Raw genomic sequence first — 18,499 nt, 5'->3', positions numbered from 1 at the left:
TCAATGTTCACTTCCTGTAACACAGAGCTGGTATTTACTGTCTATCTCCAGTAGACAGGTCACCGCTAACAGACTGCAGGTGCCTTCAAGGCTCACGCAGACTCTTTGACAAGTCACAAACGCAATAACACTTGAATGAACTTCTGCCTGTGCTGTTTATCTGTCTCCCCCCTTCCAACTCCCACTCCTCCTCTAATTTGTGTTAAGGGGAAAGAAAAAAATAACTGCTCAATGGTGTAGGAGGAGTGGAGATAAGCTCGAAGCAGTTAAGTATAATTAGCGAAAGTAATAGCTGGCAAATGGCAACAAGGCTAGGTTTTTATCTCCTGGAAAGATAGAGTTATCGTAATAAGCTGTAATGGCTGGCAGGAATGCTAGTACTCTGTGCAGGCTCCCATTCGGCCTCATAGACTTAACAAGGAACAATTTCCCTTAAATTTACTGCTGCTCTCAAACATTTCCCTATGTTTATACCCCGATACTGTAAGTCAATACACGTGTTCAATGCACTTCCATATAGGCCGAGGGCACACAGTCTTGTATTGCCATGTAAGCACTTCTGGCTGCCAACGTCGGCCATGTTACACCGTTCTCGCCGGGCGGTTACTCATGTCCCATTTGCAGAGAACACGGAGAGGGAGCAGCAGATGCCATGTAAACGCCCCTCCACTCTACATTTTAAGTGAAGTGGCTAGCCTCTCGCCTCTCACAAGAAAACATGTTAGCCACATAAAAGGGCCGTGCAAGATTAAGGCGTCCGATCGAAATAAGATTTGGAGAAGTGCACATTCCGGGCAGAGGAATTCCACTGAAGCTGTGCCACTCGTACGCAATATTCAAAATGGGGAAACAATATGGTCACAGCTGTGCGGCGAGCAGAAGTCATGCATTCCATTTTTTTCCTCATATTCTGAAACGTGATCATACAGTCTCGGGGGTGAGAGAAATTGGTAATATTCATCGAAATTTCCTGCCCTACAGCCAAACCTGCATGTTTAAAATAAGTTACATGTCCGTTTTAATATTTTATTTTCAAATTTGATCGGGGTGTGTTTTATATTCACCACATCAAAACAGTACTACAGGAAGCGGGCTTGTATACTATGAGGAAGTGGGGAAAGCAAGACAAGTGATGTAATTGAAAAAGCAATGCAACCTGTCCAGAGTTGAACAGAAGATGAGAGAAAATGAAAATTCTATTAGTCCATAATGTCCCCCCTCCCCTCCCCATAAGCTTGCCATCCCACCGCAAAGTATTCAAATGCTAGCCCTGCCTTACCTCCCCGTGTCTCTTTTTCTCTAATTATCCATGAGGTCAGTAAGCAAAATGGGGAAGAAGCCAGGAGATCAATACAAATTATCCCTGAGCAAACCAGTGCTGACAGTTTGAATTGCAGCATATGTTTACCCAAAATCAGGCAATTTATCTTAATATCAGGCGAGTAATGCAGCAGGGGTGAGAGGTCACACAATCTCTCCACCTCATAATTACCCGCCTCTAAAACAGGAAAGTGGTATTGATTGGCCGCGGGCCGGGAAGCGGGCGTGACTGGAACGTGCCAGTGACCCCCCCTCCTTCACTCGCCCACCCCTCTGACACCCCACCCACACCGCGCGGCCCCTCCTCCCCCCTCCTGCTCCTATGTGCTAGACTCCCCACCCAGAGCAGGATTTATGGGATGTGTGCGAAGGGTTTCATGTTTCCTTGCAACGACTGAGACCCTTACAGGAAGGGGTAGGGAGGGGACATATGCCCCTTACACACCCACCCCCAATCACCCCCACCCCTATCCACCCCCCCACCCCCCAAGCCCCCTTATCCCGCTCCACACCCAAACCCTGTCTCCTGTTCTCTCTTTCTATGACACTGTATTGTACTGGACGGGCCAAACTCATTTTGCCATACGCGGAGTCAAGCGAGGGCATCACAATAAGAGTTTGATAGAAGTTGAAGTTTGGGGCAGTCTGTGGAGCATTAATAGAAGTTGTCAATGTGTTTCTTGTAAAAGCAGAGCATGTAAAAGAAGATCTGTGAAATAGAAACGTGCAAAGTAGGGACTTGACACATAGCAGGTTTTATAGTGGGGAATGAATATGAGTGCTCAGTATATATCATCAGCGCTCTTACGGGATTATTGACATTGTCTGTCTGCACCAGGGTACATGCTATGACTACAAAACTGTCAACTCATCAACTGACAGCACCGTTTAGCACTAATGCAAGTCTCCATCAGCTGTCAAAAGCATTTGCATGAAATCAATAGCAGATGGCGGTCTGTGTCACCAATTTCATTACGCTGGGGTTGTTACAAAGATCATCTCCATGATAGATGAGATGGGGACATGTCCACATGCCTAGACGATGGCTGGCTCTCTGAATGGGACACACAAAAGGTGTTAAGTTCAAAGAGTTTATTTTAGATTCGATTTTATCCTGCTTTTATAAATCCACCACCATTGTACAGTGTTTAAAATGTGAGCCTTCTCTTCGAATGGGGCATCATTATCATTGGAAACCCCTCTCAGCCTATAGGTGTGCTCTGTACTGTACTGTGTCTCCCCGGCTGTGTTCCCAGCATGCCTGGCGGCTTGTGTAGGCCCCAGCTGAGGCAGAGGACAGGAGAGCGTGATGTATCACCCGGAGAGAGCCCACTGACAGCCTCTGATGATGGATGGCCTGATTATGGAGTGCTTTTTACACATACACAATTTACATCACACTGAGCAGAGGGGTCTGGCAGGGGCGCGCCGCACACATGTGCACTCACATTCATCTGTGCACGTATGCCACGGCATGTACACTTGTACACATGTAGGAGCACATAGTGCATAGATAAGAAAGGGGGTGGAAACAACAAAAGAAAAAGGGCAAATTCCTGGCTACAGCCTTGTCATGTACGATCAATAGTCTAGATCAATCCTTTATTAAGGAGAAGACGGCGTTCCCACATTCAGAGCGACCGTGTTGTTTCTGGTTGCATGATGACATGTCAAATCAGATTTCCAGCAGTGTGTGTTGTCACGGTGTGGGGTTTATTCAGGTGTGCCCCGCCAATAGGACTCCACTGTATATGCAACCCAGATCCTTGCTATCGATTAGCTCCCTACATTGTCCATGCTTGAACACATAATTGCTCCATTTTGTCACGCTCGAGCTGGCAATTACTGTACTCAGGTTTGTACAGGAGAGAGTATGTGTGAGTGTGAGACACACAGAGCTGAGCGGTGCAGGCTTGGGACCAGAGAGAGCAGAGGAAAAGTATGAGGTAGAAGTGCTCATTTTTATGCCCTGACAAGTGTGTGTGTGAGGGAAGGAGCTGGCCTGCTCCCCATCCTCAGTGTTCAGCAGGTTCAGCGGGCTGTGCGGTGTTAATGCTGAAATTACATGCTGAGTAATGAGTGATGGGCCAAATTACAGGCTGAACAATGAATAGAGGCAGGCAGCTCTTATTAGTCTCCATAGAAAGCCATTGATTTATGAAGCGCCTTGCACGGCGGAGTTACTCTCCTGAAAATGATATCTACATTGAGAAGTGATGTTCTCTATTAAGTCGTTCCTTTCCCCTTTATGCGTCTCCCCCTCCCACGCGCCTCGCCTCTGCCCTCTCTCTCCCTCTCTCTCCCTCCCTTCCTCTCGCTACTGTCCTGTCTGCGACTCACACATGATTGTTTAGAATCAGCCTGCACGCTAAGGAAGCCTTCAATTCCCCATTAGGACTGTCAGACATAAAACGGGCCGCTCTCACCAAAGTCGGCCTTATGATTCATTTACTTTGTGCTCTGATTCATCGGCCAATATGCCGCGTGCCCCAGATTACTATTTGAGGGGTGGGAGATGAATGGCTCTGTGGGATGTGCGGCCGTATTTCACCGGGCCAGTGTTGCAGTACAGTCAGTGCAGAAGGGTGAAATGACAGCAACTTACACTAGATCAATGTGTGGACAGCCTTTCACAGATTATTAAAGCTCTGTTAGATTAAAAGAGCCCGGCTATGTAGTTTGCTGTAGTCAATATTCCTGAGCAGATAAAAGGGGGAGGGCAGCTCATCTGAAGGATTCTCACACTGATGTAGGTCATCATGGCTGTTAATGGAATAACACTCAGTGACACAAGTGTCATTTTCCATCACGGGGCCCGGGAGCGGCTGACGTTTCATAAACCACTGTCTCTCCCCTTGAGCTTTCTGTCAAATTAGGCATTCTGAAATGACTTCTGTACTGTAAACAGATTTCTCAATTAGCTTCTTCCTATTTCTGACAAGATTAACCCCGAAATGTTTCTAATTTCCATCTTCTTTTTTGTTGCAGCCCTTAATGAACCGACCATCGACTACGGCTTCCAGAGACTGCAAAAGGTCATCCCCAGACACCCTGGCGACCCAGAGAGGTTACCAAAGGTCAGTATGGGGAAAAATACTCCAAAAACAACAGAACGATGAGTAGTGAATGAGACAAATAAACAAAACAGCATTAGCATGAGCGCCGGCACTGTGACCCCGGAGCGGAACAGCTTTGCTTCACATATGTGGCTTCCCACTAACCAGAGTGGTAATGGTATTGGTTTAGTGCGGGGAGAGAGGCGTAAACTCGCTGTGTGGTAAAATAGCTCAATCAGGCGTTTTCCTCTCCAGTAGTCTGTGGAGATGGTAATCTGGTCAGAAACGACGCCTGCACCCTCATTACCCCACTCATGTTTTCCTTTCATTTTCTGCAGCTCGATTTGGTTTAATCTTTTGTTTACAGAGCCCTGTGCCGTAAACCCCCTCGTCTTACTGCAGCTAATAGACAAAGACTGCATGTTATTATGCCCAGGCTTTCTTATTGTTTTTCTTTTGAACCTGGGTAAGGCGCTTGAAAGCCACATCACTTTTTTCCGACACAACGGTGTGGCACATAAATAGGCTGCCAACTTGATAAACCTGGACTGAAAAAGTAAGGAGCATGCAGCTATTCCTTTGAATCTTTTGCCTTTGATATTTTTCATTTCCTATTGATACAAATCAATGTGTGTTTGTGCTAATTGCCGCCCGCCAGCAGCCATTTTGGTGAGTGACGTTCCAGATGTGTCAGGTGTAATAATATGACTGATTAGCACATTCAAAAGCCCTCGGCAGGTAGTAAAGCGCAGGCCACCTCCGAGTTTTAATAATACTGTAAAACCTTTAAAGACCTTATCTATTAAATCCCAGCATGCAACACAGCAATATCATTAACGTCCAACGGACAATTTAATAAAGAACAGACTGTGTGGTAGTTTTACACGTTTGACCATGGCAATGTGAAGAAACAGGACAACACAGCTACTCCCTGGTTCACTATATGAAGTGTTTCAATTAGACCTGGTCCCTGCGGAGCACGGAAACAACTCCTAGACATGAAATGTTGCTCTAATTTTAACTGTAAACCTAAAGCTCAAGTACACTTACCTTTAATATCTCTGCTGGTCAATTTAACAACAGTGTTTCAATTTTAAAGCTGCAGTGTCCTGGCAGAATCCACAGTGAGGGGAGTGAAAAACAAAGCATGTTCTACACCGCGTTATTACAAAAAGCCTGACTTCTTTCCTCTGCAGCGAGACAGATTTTGACACTGAAGCTGAGATTAGTTTCCCGGGCGTGTGTATACTTAATATAGCAGGCTCTCTCGGCCTTTGCATGAAACAATCACACAGTGAGATGAAACCCTGCACTTCCAATAAACAACATAAATATTTGATTTGCTCTCTAATGGACCCAAATATGGGGTTCAGGGGGCATGTAAATGATCCCGCCGAGTGATTCGTCATTGTTAAGCTTGCCATCTGAGGGTCAGCTCTCGGGGTCAAAAGCACATTCCCAATAAAAGAGCCCGCGGCAGGCTGGGGCGCCCGCGTACATTCGGAATGAGAACACAAACGGCATATAGAGAAGAGCCATTACGGGGTGCAGGTGAGCCGCGAGACTCTATAAAAAGAAGATAAAGCTGGAGGACGCGCACCGTGCATTAGCAGAAAGGCAAATCGACACCAGGCCCACTCACCGCCTCTACAGCCCCCCCCCCCCCCCCCTCCATGACTTCACCCTCCAGTTGATAATATTACTGCGCTATTGATTTCCACCAGCCTTCTCCCTGGGACCAGTAAGACACGTGGTAATTGTAAGGAGACAGAAAGCCAATATGGGAGTGCTCATGGATAGCAAGGGATGCACGCTAATATTGTTGCTACACAGAGAAAAAAGGGGGAAGCTGCCTCTGATTGAAGTTTACCTCGTAATTCTAAGACAACATCGTAGATGACAGTCTGACCCTGTGGGAGGAGTGCAGATATAAAAATTCAATGCAAAGTCCAGGGTGAATATGAAAGTAATAAGTGTGAGCAGTCAAGTGATGAGAAAGGAGATTGGTTTGCGGGCATCGCGTTAAGTGAAGAGAGACTTTGGAATTCACCCTCCTTTTTAAGATCTTGTTATAAAACAATTTTCCATTCATAATATAAAAAAGACAATTTATAATACCATTTTGTGCCCTCTGGCAGTAATGGACAAATAGACTGGATATCACATTATATCACACTCAATTTCTCTCTTCTGTAACAAATTAGATTCATTATGAAATTAAAAGTGGAAACTCAATATTGTTTTATTATTAAGCTGATTGCCTTGGAATCCTTTCTTTCCTCCCAAAATGAGCATAAGCCCATTCTTTTCCAATTCCTTGTGTAATCCACAAGGAGAAAATATTACAAATGTGTTCATGTCAAGCAATTACCCATGTATTTAAATGAATCTCTCTTCCTGTGCTCTTTGAAGTACCTTCATCTAATGGCCCTATGCTTCTAAATGCATTCATTACCTCGGGCTAGAGCTAACAGAGTAATTGCCTTACAGTTTTATAATGGCATTAGCACTCCGAGCTACATAACCTAGGCCCTCTTTTATTAACTGTGATAACATAAATACAAGCTCTGTGTTAATCTACTGCTCTAAGACTCACATTTGGCTTCCATTGTTTGACATTTTAAAAACACATCATTTGTTTGAGATTTTCTGTCATTTTTCCCAAACAGCCTGCACCTCGAGGTGATGTGTCATTAGAGCAGCCCATTCTTTGAATATGGGTCTTTATGCAGAAGGAGGCAAACAAAAGCCCAGATCTGTCACGCATTTGTCACACAACAACAGAAATCATCTGAGGCCTTTAATTGTTTCAATTTAACATGGCGTGTTCTGATATGTCTCCATGACAAGAAAGCCAATTACACTTATACTGGAGTAGTATTGAGATTTACATGGAAATGCCCTCAGAATGCTATTCGGCGCTAATCGTATTCACAGCATGAGCCGATACGCATGAAAGCTCCTCGTCAGAAGAAAACAAACTTCTTCCTTGATTGGGAGCAGCACTTCTCATCATGCGCGGATATGACTAGGTTGCCACTTAAGCATAGCCCTGCGAGTCGGCGTGGTTAGTTAAGACACCACGCGGTAAACGACAGATTAAGGATGAGAGGCAATATCGCTTTCTCTCCTCCTTTCTCCAAGCTGTCCTTATGTCACTGCTGCAAAGTACCATATGGACAAGCAGGCAGAGGACGTTTACACAGAATGAAACATGGCTGCGAACGCGACAGTCTTAATTGCTTTAATTGTTGTTTAAAATTGAGAGCCATGTAGGAGATCTTGAAATATGATAGAATAGATTATTGGTAATTATTAACTGCAGACAAAAAGAAAGAAAACCACTTTATCTCACTCAGCAAGAGAGAGAGAAATCTGTTCTGCCTGATGAGAACACATCAAGACAGCTGGTCCTCTCATTTAGTCTACCTGCCTCACGACAACCATAATTCTTTATTTGTATGCAAACTAGATGCATGCAACGTTGAGCATACACACCAATTTCAGAGGTAAATGCCCATTCTAAGAGCCACCCATCCGGTAACTTGGGGTGGATTAAGCGATATGTTTCTATAAGAGAGCATGGCATACGCTGGAAGTGGCTTCTGCAGTGATTCATCTTGATAAATCAAGAGTGTGGTAGATATGCTCCTCAGGATGAAAGGCCCATACACGTCCATACACACTACATACGCTGTGCTGTGGAAAGGCAGGCCAAGTCTTGGAGGCCGCTGTTTGAAGGCGCGAAGGCTGTGTTTACATTCATTTACGGCAGCTGCCGTCTTAATCCCACACTGCTATTGCCAAGTGATGGAACACTTCAGACAAATTACCGAGGCCCGCAAAAGAAAACACCGCCAATGTGGGAAGAAAACAAGCACCATCTGAGATGTTTCTGCTGACAGATTTGCATTGCTTTTAACCAGGGTTCTAACAGCACAGTTGACAAATCTCTGCTCTACAGCAGGTGACAACAAGCAAGCGTTTTAACAACATGCAACCGCCATGTCTGCTTTTGCCTTTGTCAGATTAGATGCACTCTAAATGGAGGAGAGGGCCTTCATACAGCATATTGCCTTCTGTATTATAGAAGACAAAGCGAGCAGTCTGCTTCCTTGAGAGGGATTTAATTGTAAATGGTGAATTCAAAGAGCAGATAAAGACACAAACGGGCCAAACCCCACCTAGCTCAAAGCCCAAAACCAAGAGGGGGAACGGGATCCAGGGCCAACTCATTTTCAGTGTTAAGAGCCAAAGCAACACAGCTAATCCGCATTGTCAAGCAGGGGCAAGCATGCAGACATGGATAAGACCACATCCTGAGCATCCGTGTCCCCAAGGCACAAGCACCCAGCTCTTGCTGGATGGGAAGTCATTTGTGAAGTCCTTTGCAACAGCCAGTCAAAGAGGTTAATTGAAAAATTCCTTAATGTCATTACAACAGAACTAGATTAACCCAGAGCTAATTCACTTTATTGTTCTGAAGAGAGGGGACGCGGGCTGAACTCGGGAGCAAACGTGTAGCCCACAACCAGGCTGAGGTGTTGTTTTTAAAGGACTATGCCAGTTTAATTAAGATAGGGAACATTATTCACTGCTCTGCACGGATGGAAGAGACAAAGTAATGTTGTGTGAATGCATCAGGGCACCTCTTAAATGAGTCTGGCTTTTATTTAGACTTGTCTCCTAAATGTAAACATATAAGGATGTCGCTGTGGATAAGGTATGACATATGTGTAGGTCTGTGCACTGACTCTGGTCTTCCCTCTGCAGGAGGTGTTGCTGAAGAGAGCAGCAGATCTGGTCGAAGCCTTGTATGGAATGCCCCACAACAATCAGGTTTGTATGCTACAGCTGCCACCTCTGGTCCACAGCTATATAAGAAACCATTGAAATTTTACTGATACCAAAGGGTATTTTCACCACTATATCTGGAACAATGTAGGCTTCATGCGTTGTGAGTTTACCATATAGCCATGAACCATGCTTCAAAGCCAAGCACAGCTATAAAAACACCATAAATAACAAAACCTCTGGCTTCTCTTGCTTCTCAGGAGATCATTCTGAAGAGGGCAGCTGACATCGCGGAGGCCCTGTACAGCGTTCCTCGCAACCACAACCAGATCCCCTCGCTCGCTAATCCAGCCTCCCACGGCATGATGGGAGTCAACTCCTTCAGCAGCCAGCTAGCAGTCAATGTGTCTGAGTCACAAGGGAATGACCAAGGTACATATGTGATATAGGGGTGCACTCCATAACTCGCCTCTCAAAAGTGGGGTCCATATACCTGCAAGGGTCCTGGAGGGGATCCCTTGGGGATACCAAAGGAATGAAATAATAGCCATTTCATACTGTCAACTCCACTAAATATTCACTCTAACTTTTTTACCTGATTTAGTACAATTTACATTATTATATTATTTTTTTCCTTTACTTATTTTCTATTTACACATTTGTATCCTGTGTCTTACTGATAAAAAACACAGTATGCAGGCCTTTAGTCAGGCAAGAGAATGTTTCCCAGTAAAACAGAGCAGACAAGAGAAATGACTGGCTTTTGTGTGCTGTCTTGCATGTTTTGCAGTGGGGTACAGTCGGAACACCAGCAGTGTTTCCCCTCGGGGCTACATCTCCAGCAGCACCCCACAGCAGTCCAGCTACAACACCGTCAGCAACAGCATGAATGGCTACGGCAATGCCGGTATGAACCTGGGAGTGCCAAGCTCCCCGGGGTTCCTCAACGGATCCTCTGCCAACTCCCCATATGGAAGTGAGTAGCTTGCCACTACTACAGTGTAACGGCGCTAAGCTGCGGCTGATTTAATCCCAGCTCCCACATTTGTTTTCACTTTTATGAATCACTTTTGACAAGGTTGTAACGTTATTGATGACAATAATACTACTATCCATTTAAGAACAAGCGTGTTTAGTTTGCAGTGCTCAGACCAGGGCAGAGAGAAAGAATAGACTTTTATGTATTTTTGAACATATGCCACTTGCACTTGTTGAAGCAGAGGAGATGTTGATGGTAGGGGTCTGTAATGCAGTTTGAGTCCTGGTGGTGTATCCCCCCTGGCAGTAATACTATCCCAGTCTTACCTTAACTGCCCTCTCCCTCTTGAGCACTACTCACAGCACGTTCTCACTCTCACCCTCCCTCCTATCCTTTGCTTCCCTATCGTCTCTGCAGTTAAACAAAAGAGCGCCTTCGCCCCTGTGGTCCGACCCCAGGCCTCCCCACCCCCCTCCTGCACCAGCGCCAACGGCAACGGACTGCAAGGTGAGCCCCCCTCACCCCCTCATCCCTTCCCTACGGACTACTGGTCAGATACCGCTGCTCAGGCCTCTGTCCGTTTTGGTGAGGGATTAATCATTACCAATATATGCATTTTGACAGGCCAATTTACACCTCGCACTTCACACACACACAGCCACAACATATATGACTGAAACATGACGCACACACAGCGCAGGGTGCACGCAGCGTCACGCCCTCTGATACAAACATCCCCTCTGATGTCGTAGGAAAAGACCCTCTCCGAATTGTTTTAGTAATTATGTTTATTAGGTTTTGTGCGTGTGTCATGACCAACATGATTGCTTTGAAAACAAGCTTAGCCGTAGTGTGTGCCCCAAGATTAATAACATTGGGCTTAATGAAGTGGGAAATTAAAGTTCATCTTGCTACACGTTCATACTTATTAATACATGTTGTGCAGAAATTAATGAGCAATGCCTTGCCATCATCTGCGCTGGCAAACTTAAAAGCATTTCAAGCATGACTCTACAAATATACTCAGAGCAATATAATAATATATCATCCCAGCACTTCACTAGTTGCCTAATTGTTAAAACGTGTGAAAATACTGCATATATAAACTGTGAGGGAGAGTTACACTTGCTAATGATATCCTAGGCAGATGGTCTTGGTAAAATAACTGAAGCTACCTTTGATCTAGGCTAATGTCTCTTGGATAATGACACAGAGTGAAGAGAGTGAATGTGTGATGGAACAAGGAGTAGCGCTCTGTACCAGTGATGCAGGCGAGGGGAAGAGACAGGCGAGTTAAAGGAGGAATCAGAGGAGAGGCTGCCCACTGTCTACTGCTACTGCAGCTCTGTGGCATTGTGGGAAGTGACCGTGTTGTTGCTCCGCCGTCACCATGGCGCGCTCTCCCGGGAGTCTGGGCCACTGTTTGCCATTACCCCAACGCCAGGAGAAATATCACACATAGCAAGAGTGGCGTGCTGAGGGCTGAAATGTCAGAGCAGGAGGGAGCTTTTCAGACGCTCCCGTTAGCAGAGACGTGCACGACTAACACACACTGGCTAACATGCACAGCGCACGCACGCGCACACACACACACACACACACACACACACACACACAGACACCCCCACACACAGACACACACACATACACACACATACACCTACACACGCATGCACTACAGAGCTTTCAATAATTTTAATAAATATCCAGGTTCTGTTTGTAGCACTTAACTAATGTCCCTCTCCTGTCTTTGTTTGCAGCCATGTCCGGCCTGGTTGTCCCTCCAATGTAAATGCACTTTGGTCATCTCAAGCACCAGTCACACTACCACTTCACAGGGCACCCCCTGAGCACACAGCCAGTCGCTGGTGTCATGTATAGTCAACTGCTTGTTCTGTTTTTAAAGATGAAGAAAAAAGAAAAGAAAGATTTTTTTTTTCTTTTAAAAGACTTAAGAAACCTGCAGAGAGGATTTCTGGAGCCGGACTTTGTTCTGTGGGACTTTTTGTTTTCCCTTCCCATTGGAGCACCCTTAAAAAGGACACGGGATGATGAAGGGTTTATTTTGTATACTGTCAGACTGTGCATCGGCCTTGGACACGCCCTCTCACACATGACACGCTCAGTACTGGAAGGACTCTGTGGACTCACACCTGGTTGTAAAGTAAAACACTGTTGTACAGTACATTTGCCAATGAACTTGTTTGCCTCAGAAAATCAGCTTTTCTGTTTCAACTCTCTTTTAATAGATTCACAACAGTTGTGTGTCTTTTTAATGTGACTTTTTTGTATTTTTATGTGTGAGAAAAATACACAGGGGCCAAGACAATTTCAACTGGAAAAATATATGAGATATATAATGTAGAAAATTGAGCTTAAAGTACAACAAATACAAGTACACGGGAGGGTTGGTGGGAAGGTTGTATCATGTTTCATTCCTGCATTTTAACTTAAATTTTGTAATTTATTGTAGCTAGAAATCATCTTCAAAAGTAAAAAAAAATCCTCTTTGATTCAACAAGCACACTGATGTGTACAAAACACTGCTCTGTTGATGAATATGATGTACTTCCATGTCTAGAGCTTCCTTTAAGCAAGTGTGTTTTGCCATGTTTTTCAACCTTTTGCTAGCACTGTATATTAATGCATTCCTAGGCTACTGTGAAGTCTGTTTCTTGTTGATGAGGAGCAGTCTCTCGTTCTAGCTCCAACTCCCTTATGTGTTTTATATGTGGTTCAAAATTGTAGACTATTGTGATATTGCCAAACTTGTGCTAAATATTTATACATCTGTCTTTTTCATGTTCTTTTAGATCAACAAAAACATTGAAAAACAAAATTAAAATCCATTGAGAATGTAGACATATAGTAGTTCATTGTCATTTTTCTGTTCAAATACACACTTGCGCTCACTGAGGGAAATTTTGTAACATATCAACTATAAATAATGTATTTATCTCTGAAATTTTGTATATTGCTTTTCATTATGTATGTATTAATCGTCATGCCCTTAATATAGTGATGCAGCACAGATAATTCAGCCAAGAACTGTTGCCTTCATTTGTTTTCTTTTTGTATTTGATGAAAATGCAATGTGCATATTCACATGTATCCTCCAAATTTGTGTTACTCCGTCAAGACTCTCTGTCCATTTTTTAGGGGAAGTCAAACTTCATTGTTTATTTTTATATTGATTTTAAATTATCTATACAGACCATTTTGGAGAAAACTTTGTTGGTTGTATTGTCAAATAAATTGTTTGTGACCCATATGATAGTTGTTAAGATCCAATAGAGACTAATGTGCATGAGGGACAACCTTGGAGAAAAATCACTCCATCTGTGGTTGTATTTTTCTGTTTTGTAGAATGTATAGAAGTCATTTTTACTCACCACTTATGACTCTGCCACATAGCTTACATGTGTTTACAGGGAAGAAAGTTTAAACATGTCAACATTTGGAATGGAAACAGAAATGAATAAGTGATGTTTTATTAAAATTTTCAGTAAAAAAAACACACTAGCTCCTCAACTGTGGACTTCTTTAGGTGTAGATTGTCAGTCAGGCCCGGGACAGACAAAAGTGAAGCAGTCTGTGAGCTGTACTTTAGATGTTTACAAAGGTGAAAAAGTGCACTAGCCTCTGACATTGTGGCACATTAGGACTGTTCCTGTATCAGCATATCCTGCATCTCTAGCACTTCAAAGGCTATTGTAGTCATTCATAAACAGGCTTTTTATTCAAAGCAGGCCAAATGGGCTCATTCAAATCCCTCATTTCATTGCATTAAGCCACCTAGTTAATAAAGAATCAATACACTGAAAGAGCAAGGTTATCCTTTGTCTATAAGGGCTGCTATCGTTTTGAACCTCTCATAGTTGGAGCGCTGAAAGGGGGGCACTATGAAATCTATACTCATCAAGTGGGTCACGGACTGATACAAGTGTTTGTGGGTAGAATGGGGCCTCTCCTTAAAAACAACTGAGCATCTTATCTGGCATCGTGAGTGGACGCAGAAAGCAGGTCACAAAATGTCAATTTCTCATCAAGGCAACATTGTCCGCCGCCACCTCTCTCTTTAATGCACAATTAAAGGCCCTCAACCTGAGTGGCAATCAGCATATCACAGCTTATTATGTCAAGCGCCATGCATGGATCTGGCAACGCTGCTGATAGTGCCGAGGACAGATACACTGAAAGAGCTGTTTCATTTCAAATCATTCCCCTGATAATCCAATGTGTGTGATAACAATAGGCACACATCTGGTCCTTCACTGTTTTAGATACACATACACCACTTACTATCCATCACCTTGCTAACTGCGCTCTCCTCCTCTCAATGGTACAGACTTGTCTCCTTTAAGAAGTGTCGGAGGCGCTTTCATTAAAAGCTAAAACAGTGGAAAATGTGCACGGCGGTTGGCACTTTGGGGCTCCCCAGGCTGGCAGCGGGCTGGAGGTACAGTATATTGTCTCAGCAGGTTCCTGTGTAGCAGCCCCTGGCTCTGCCATACCACTCAATCATCGTGAGAGCCTCTTTATTGGAGAACTCTAATGGCCACCCTCCACCATGATCTTAATGTGTGCATTAAATATTTATAAATCCTGGGTCAATAATGCCCCATAACCAGAGCCTGACAGACCCCCACCGAAGCATGTGCCTCGCTCTCAGACACAGGCAAAGGTCGCGGGGTCACACAATCAAAAGGGAGCGAGGCACGCCGCATCCATATGTTGCCACTCTTATCAAGACTTTCCTCTGTACCGGTTATCTGTCAAAGGAAAGAAATATTGAAAGCAATATTGATCTTAACTAGCCTTGTGTAGCCCAGGGCCACGCTTCAAACATCTGCTTGTGCATTGTTATATTTTTTAAAAGTCTCCTCTCAATAATATACGCCTGTGCAGTAATATTGGATATCTTTGTCTGATGCAAGCTGCAGGAGTATGACTACTAACAGCTGCAATAAAAGTGGTAGATTCAGCTCTAAGTGAATAATAATACATGTTTCTTCATTAACAGCCTGCTAATTGCGTCTGCATCAGGCATGTTGCTCTGTGGCCTTACGTGACCACTTCCAGGCTGCGCTGCGGTGGCGTTCAGGTGAAAGATTGTGCTCCAGTGATAGCAGCGCACAAAAGACATGCTGGACAATGAGCCAGTCAATGGAGAGCAGCAGTTGAAAGAGCCACAATGGCCACGCATGCTGGGAATTGGGCTGGACCATATAAAGGAATGAAACCTTCATTGAGGCCATGGAGGACGCGCATTCAGACAAGGTTTTGTTTGCTCTTTATCAATCTGCCGTTTCCCCACGAGAAAAAACAATTCAAACTGACCTTAAAACTGAATATTACCTTACACATCCGCTCGCTTTGTCACTCGCCTAATATGTGGTCTTTTTATTACCACCTTTAACTGCGCAAAATCAAGCTAGTACAAGCCTGACTTCACAACTTGTAGCTCGTAAGTATACTTCAAAATGACAAAGACCATATTTCTCAACTGCAGTAAAGTTAGGAGTTAGGAGGAACAATAGTAGGATACAGGCTCATAAAAACTGCACAGCCAAAGCAGATCAAAACGACAAGATGACAATGAATTCAAATAGGAAGCCTGACCTTTTTTGTGCATTTGAATGAAAACAGGGGATGTGACCCTTTTTTATAACATAGTCCCACATTTGCACAGCCTCCTGTCTGTGAATCGCTACATCAGATAAGACAGTGCTCCCCTGCTACTGTACACTGGGAGTCAGCTTTTGCAAGAAAAACTTGAGATCCTGGCAAAAGATTTCCACTTCACTCACTGTGAGTCGAGAGGATGAGCAAAGTATCCCAGCGCTTCAAAATCCATTAAACTTGTATTTGGGTGTCATTTGATACTTCATCAATGTTTCAGAGCGTTTCAAGCCCACAAATGCTGGATTTAACCCTGGTAGGGAGGCACTGTTCACCAGATTTTCCCTCTATGAACTTCACTTAGCCCAAAAAATGATCTAGAGCAGAGAAGTGACTGGTCAGAGAGTGTTAGGCTACAGTGATAAAATAATATCACTGTGAGGGTATGTTCTGCACCACATAGAGCTCCTTTCATAGTGCCCCTCTGTAGTGCTTTGTCCAGTACTTCTGGATATGATATCATCTATTAATAATGTATTGGCAATGGATTACATAAAAAGGGAGCAGAAATAACATCCAATATTCATGCCCCCTGAGCTTGACTGTGTCCAATCCGTTTGGCCCATAAAACCTTAGCCCCATTTCCATATCCGCTGTGGGTCACGACAGGTCTGCCGCACAAAGGCGCACAGAGCTGCTCCACTCAGGAAAAGGCCAGTAAAAATCGGGTGGATTTCTGAACCTTATGAAACAGCCCCCATTGGAAAAAAGTGAAAAAGCCCTTTTCCGATTGGAGCGCCTGTGAAAACCCGTACTGTATTTCCCTCTTTAATTGTGCCACTTGAGAAATTGACGTGCCTCTGAAACATGGCATGAATCTCACAGTTATTGCAGTCCCCTTGGCAGGGAATGTTGATACAACATCTGCATGCTATAGAAAGTAATGGAAGTAGCAGAGGTGGCAGCTGCAACTCTACAGGAAGTGTGCCATTTTCAGGCAGCGCTGCTGTGAGAACCACTAACTGCCAGCCTGGTCTTGCAGGCGCTCTGATTGCCAGGACACTATGACAAACACGCAGGGGCTGGGAGTGTTGCATCCTGGGGGATGACAGCTTCTGTTTGATTGTCAATAAGGCTCATTAGCAGAAAAAATGGAGAAGTGAAAAGAGATTAAATGGCTGGAGACAGGGTCTTCCTCATGTTTCATTATACAGAACCTATCAAGGCTTTTATATCATCATTTCAACAAAGACATTATTTAGCTTTTTAGTGGTGTATGGACATAAACACCACTTCACTATAGCGTATACACAGTTCTATGCATTTCAAAGCCCCTGATCACCAGGCCTTAAACCAGAGCTGTTTAGCGGTGCCTTCTGTGCCTCTGCGAGCAGGCTTAAGAACAGTGGCTGATGTTTCCCTCCATCTTACATCTTGGGAGGACCAGCCAACAAAGCAGCGTGTAAGGGCCTTTCCCTGAAGAGTCCTTGTCACGCCGCGCCAAACCTCTGTGATTATCGTTGTTTTTGCAGAGAGTGTCCATGCCTGCCAATACCGCTGTTCCATAAATGAATTTGGCCCCTCGTCAACGAATTACCTAACACGCAGAACTGTGTATGTGTCACATCCAATTCCAACTCACCGGCTTTGCTGGTGTGTGTCAGCTGGAGGACTTAATCATCAATCGTCAATCATAATAAGCAAAGCACATTGATAGGGCCTTTTTCCTCCTACATAGTTAAATAAAGTGTAAAGGGAGAAGTTAAGACTGACCTTGTTAAATTGGGACCACAATTTATATTCCTAATTTAGTGTATGGATTAATTAGACTTGGCAAGTGTGTGTATCACATTCTGTGTGGCACTGCTTTGGAACTATATCCACTTGATCAAATCATTCTTCACTTTCTTTGGAACGATATCTGTCAATGTGATCTTCATCCTTCACCATGTGTTTTTACTCCGAACAGGCTGTGCATATTTTCTATGTACTCTTTTTAATGAATGCTTAATTGGACAATTTATAAAGAAGATTTTTTTTTCCAACATGAGAAGCTAATCAATAACCCCATCTCGTGTCATACAAAATTAATCAGTGCAACCTGTTATCAAGCCTTGGTGTGCACACACCAAACACTGACTGGCATGCATTTGCAAAAGGCTGAGGAATCTGGCTCATATTTTCCTTCTCCCTGATCCAATCCACTCCTCGCCCCTTCATATAGATCAGAGTCTGCAGGGGCCAGAGGCGCTGACAGAGCCCAGATGCTCCCAGTCTGTCTGGGGGACTGGGGAGACTGGTGCCATGGGGTCCTGGAGCCTCTGAAGTGCCGCCCCTCCGTCAACATGACCAAGGCTAGACCTGCACTTTCTCCAGGCACAGACACTGTCCGGGCCGCGCTGACAAGAGCTGTGGAGGCACAGATTGATACATGCGGCGCGGCGCTCGCAGCCTGCACTCTCACGTTATGTATGGCCGCTCCTAATTACAGCACGCCAGAGCAACACAGCAGTTCACAAGGTTACAATGACACACGAGTACAAGGTTACTCTCTCACAGTCACAGCAGCCCTCTGACCCCTCCTCTTCATCACATACTAAGTAAAGCTTCTTAACGTTACACACAGAAGACACCATGTGAGTGCAGCCCTCTCAAAAAACAAAGATCATCACAGAGCATCAAAGAGTGGCATGTCTGTCTATAATGCTATTGCTCTTTGTAGTGGTGG

General features: G+C 44.3%; 1 protein-coding gene across 9 annotated transcripts in view; it reads left to right on the top strand.

Annotated features, from left to right (window-relative positions):
- Nucleotides 1-13,657, top strand: part of ebf3b (EBF transcription factor 3b) — a 79,089-nt gene extending 65,432 nt beyond the window's left edge. For 5 of the 9 annotated variants that reach the window (XM_033979199.2, XM_033979195.2, XM_033979194.2 and 2 more), the window contains exons 11-16: nt 4,309-4,397; nt 9,150-9,215; nt 9,431-9,602; nt 9,961-10,146; nt 10,567-10,734; nt 11,910-13,657. In XM_033979199.2, the coding sequence (XP_033835090.1) occupies nt 4,309-4,397; nt 9,150-9,215; nt 9,431-9,602; nt 9,961-10,146; nt 10,567-10,734; nt 11,910-11,941 (713 nt within the window). In that variant the 3' untranslated portion in view covers nt 11,942-13,657. The remainder of the gene's footprint in view (nt 1-4,308; nt 4,398-9,149; nt 9,216-9,430; nt 9,603-9,960; nt 10,147-10,566; nt 10,735-11,909) is intronic. The other 4 variants (XM_033979198.2, XM_033979197.2, XM_055227403.1 and 1 more) reach the window with 1 other exon arrangement.
- The last annotated feature ends 4,842 nt before the right edge of the window (nt 13,658-18,499 follow it).

Source organism: Periophthalmus magnuspinnatus, chromosome 15 (assembly GCF_009829125.3).
Source record: "Periophthalmus magnuspinnatus isolate fPerMag1 chromosome 15, fPerMag1.2.pri, whole genome shotgun sequence".
NCBI lineage: Eukaryota > Metazoa > Chordata > Actinopteri > Gobiiformes > Gobiidae > Periophthalmus > Periophthalmus magnuspinnatus.
The sequence above is the reverse complement of the archived record's forward strand: the minus strand, read 5'-3'. Positions and strand labels throughout refer to the sequence as shown.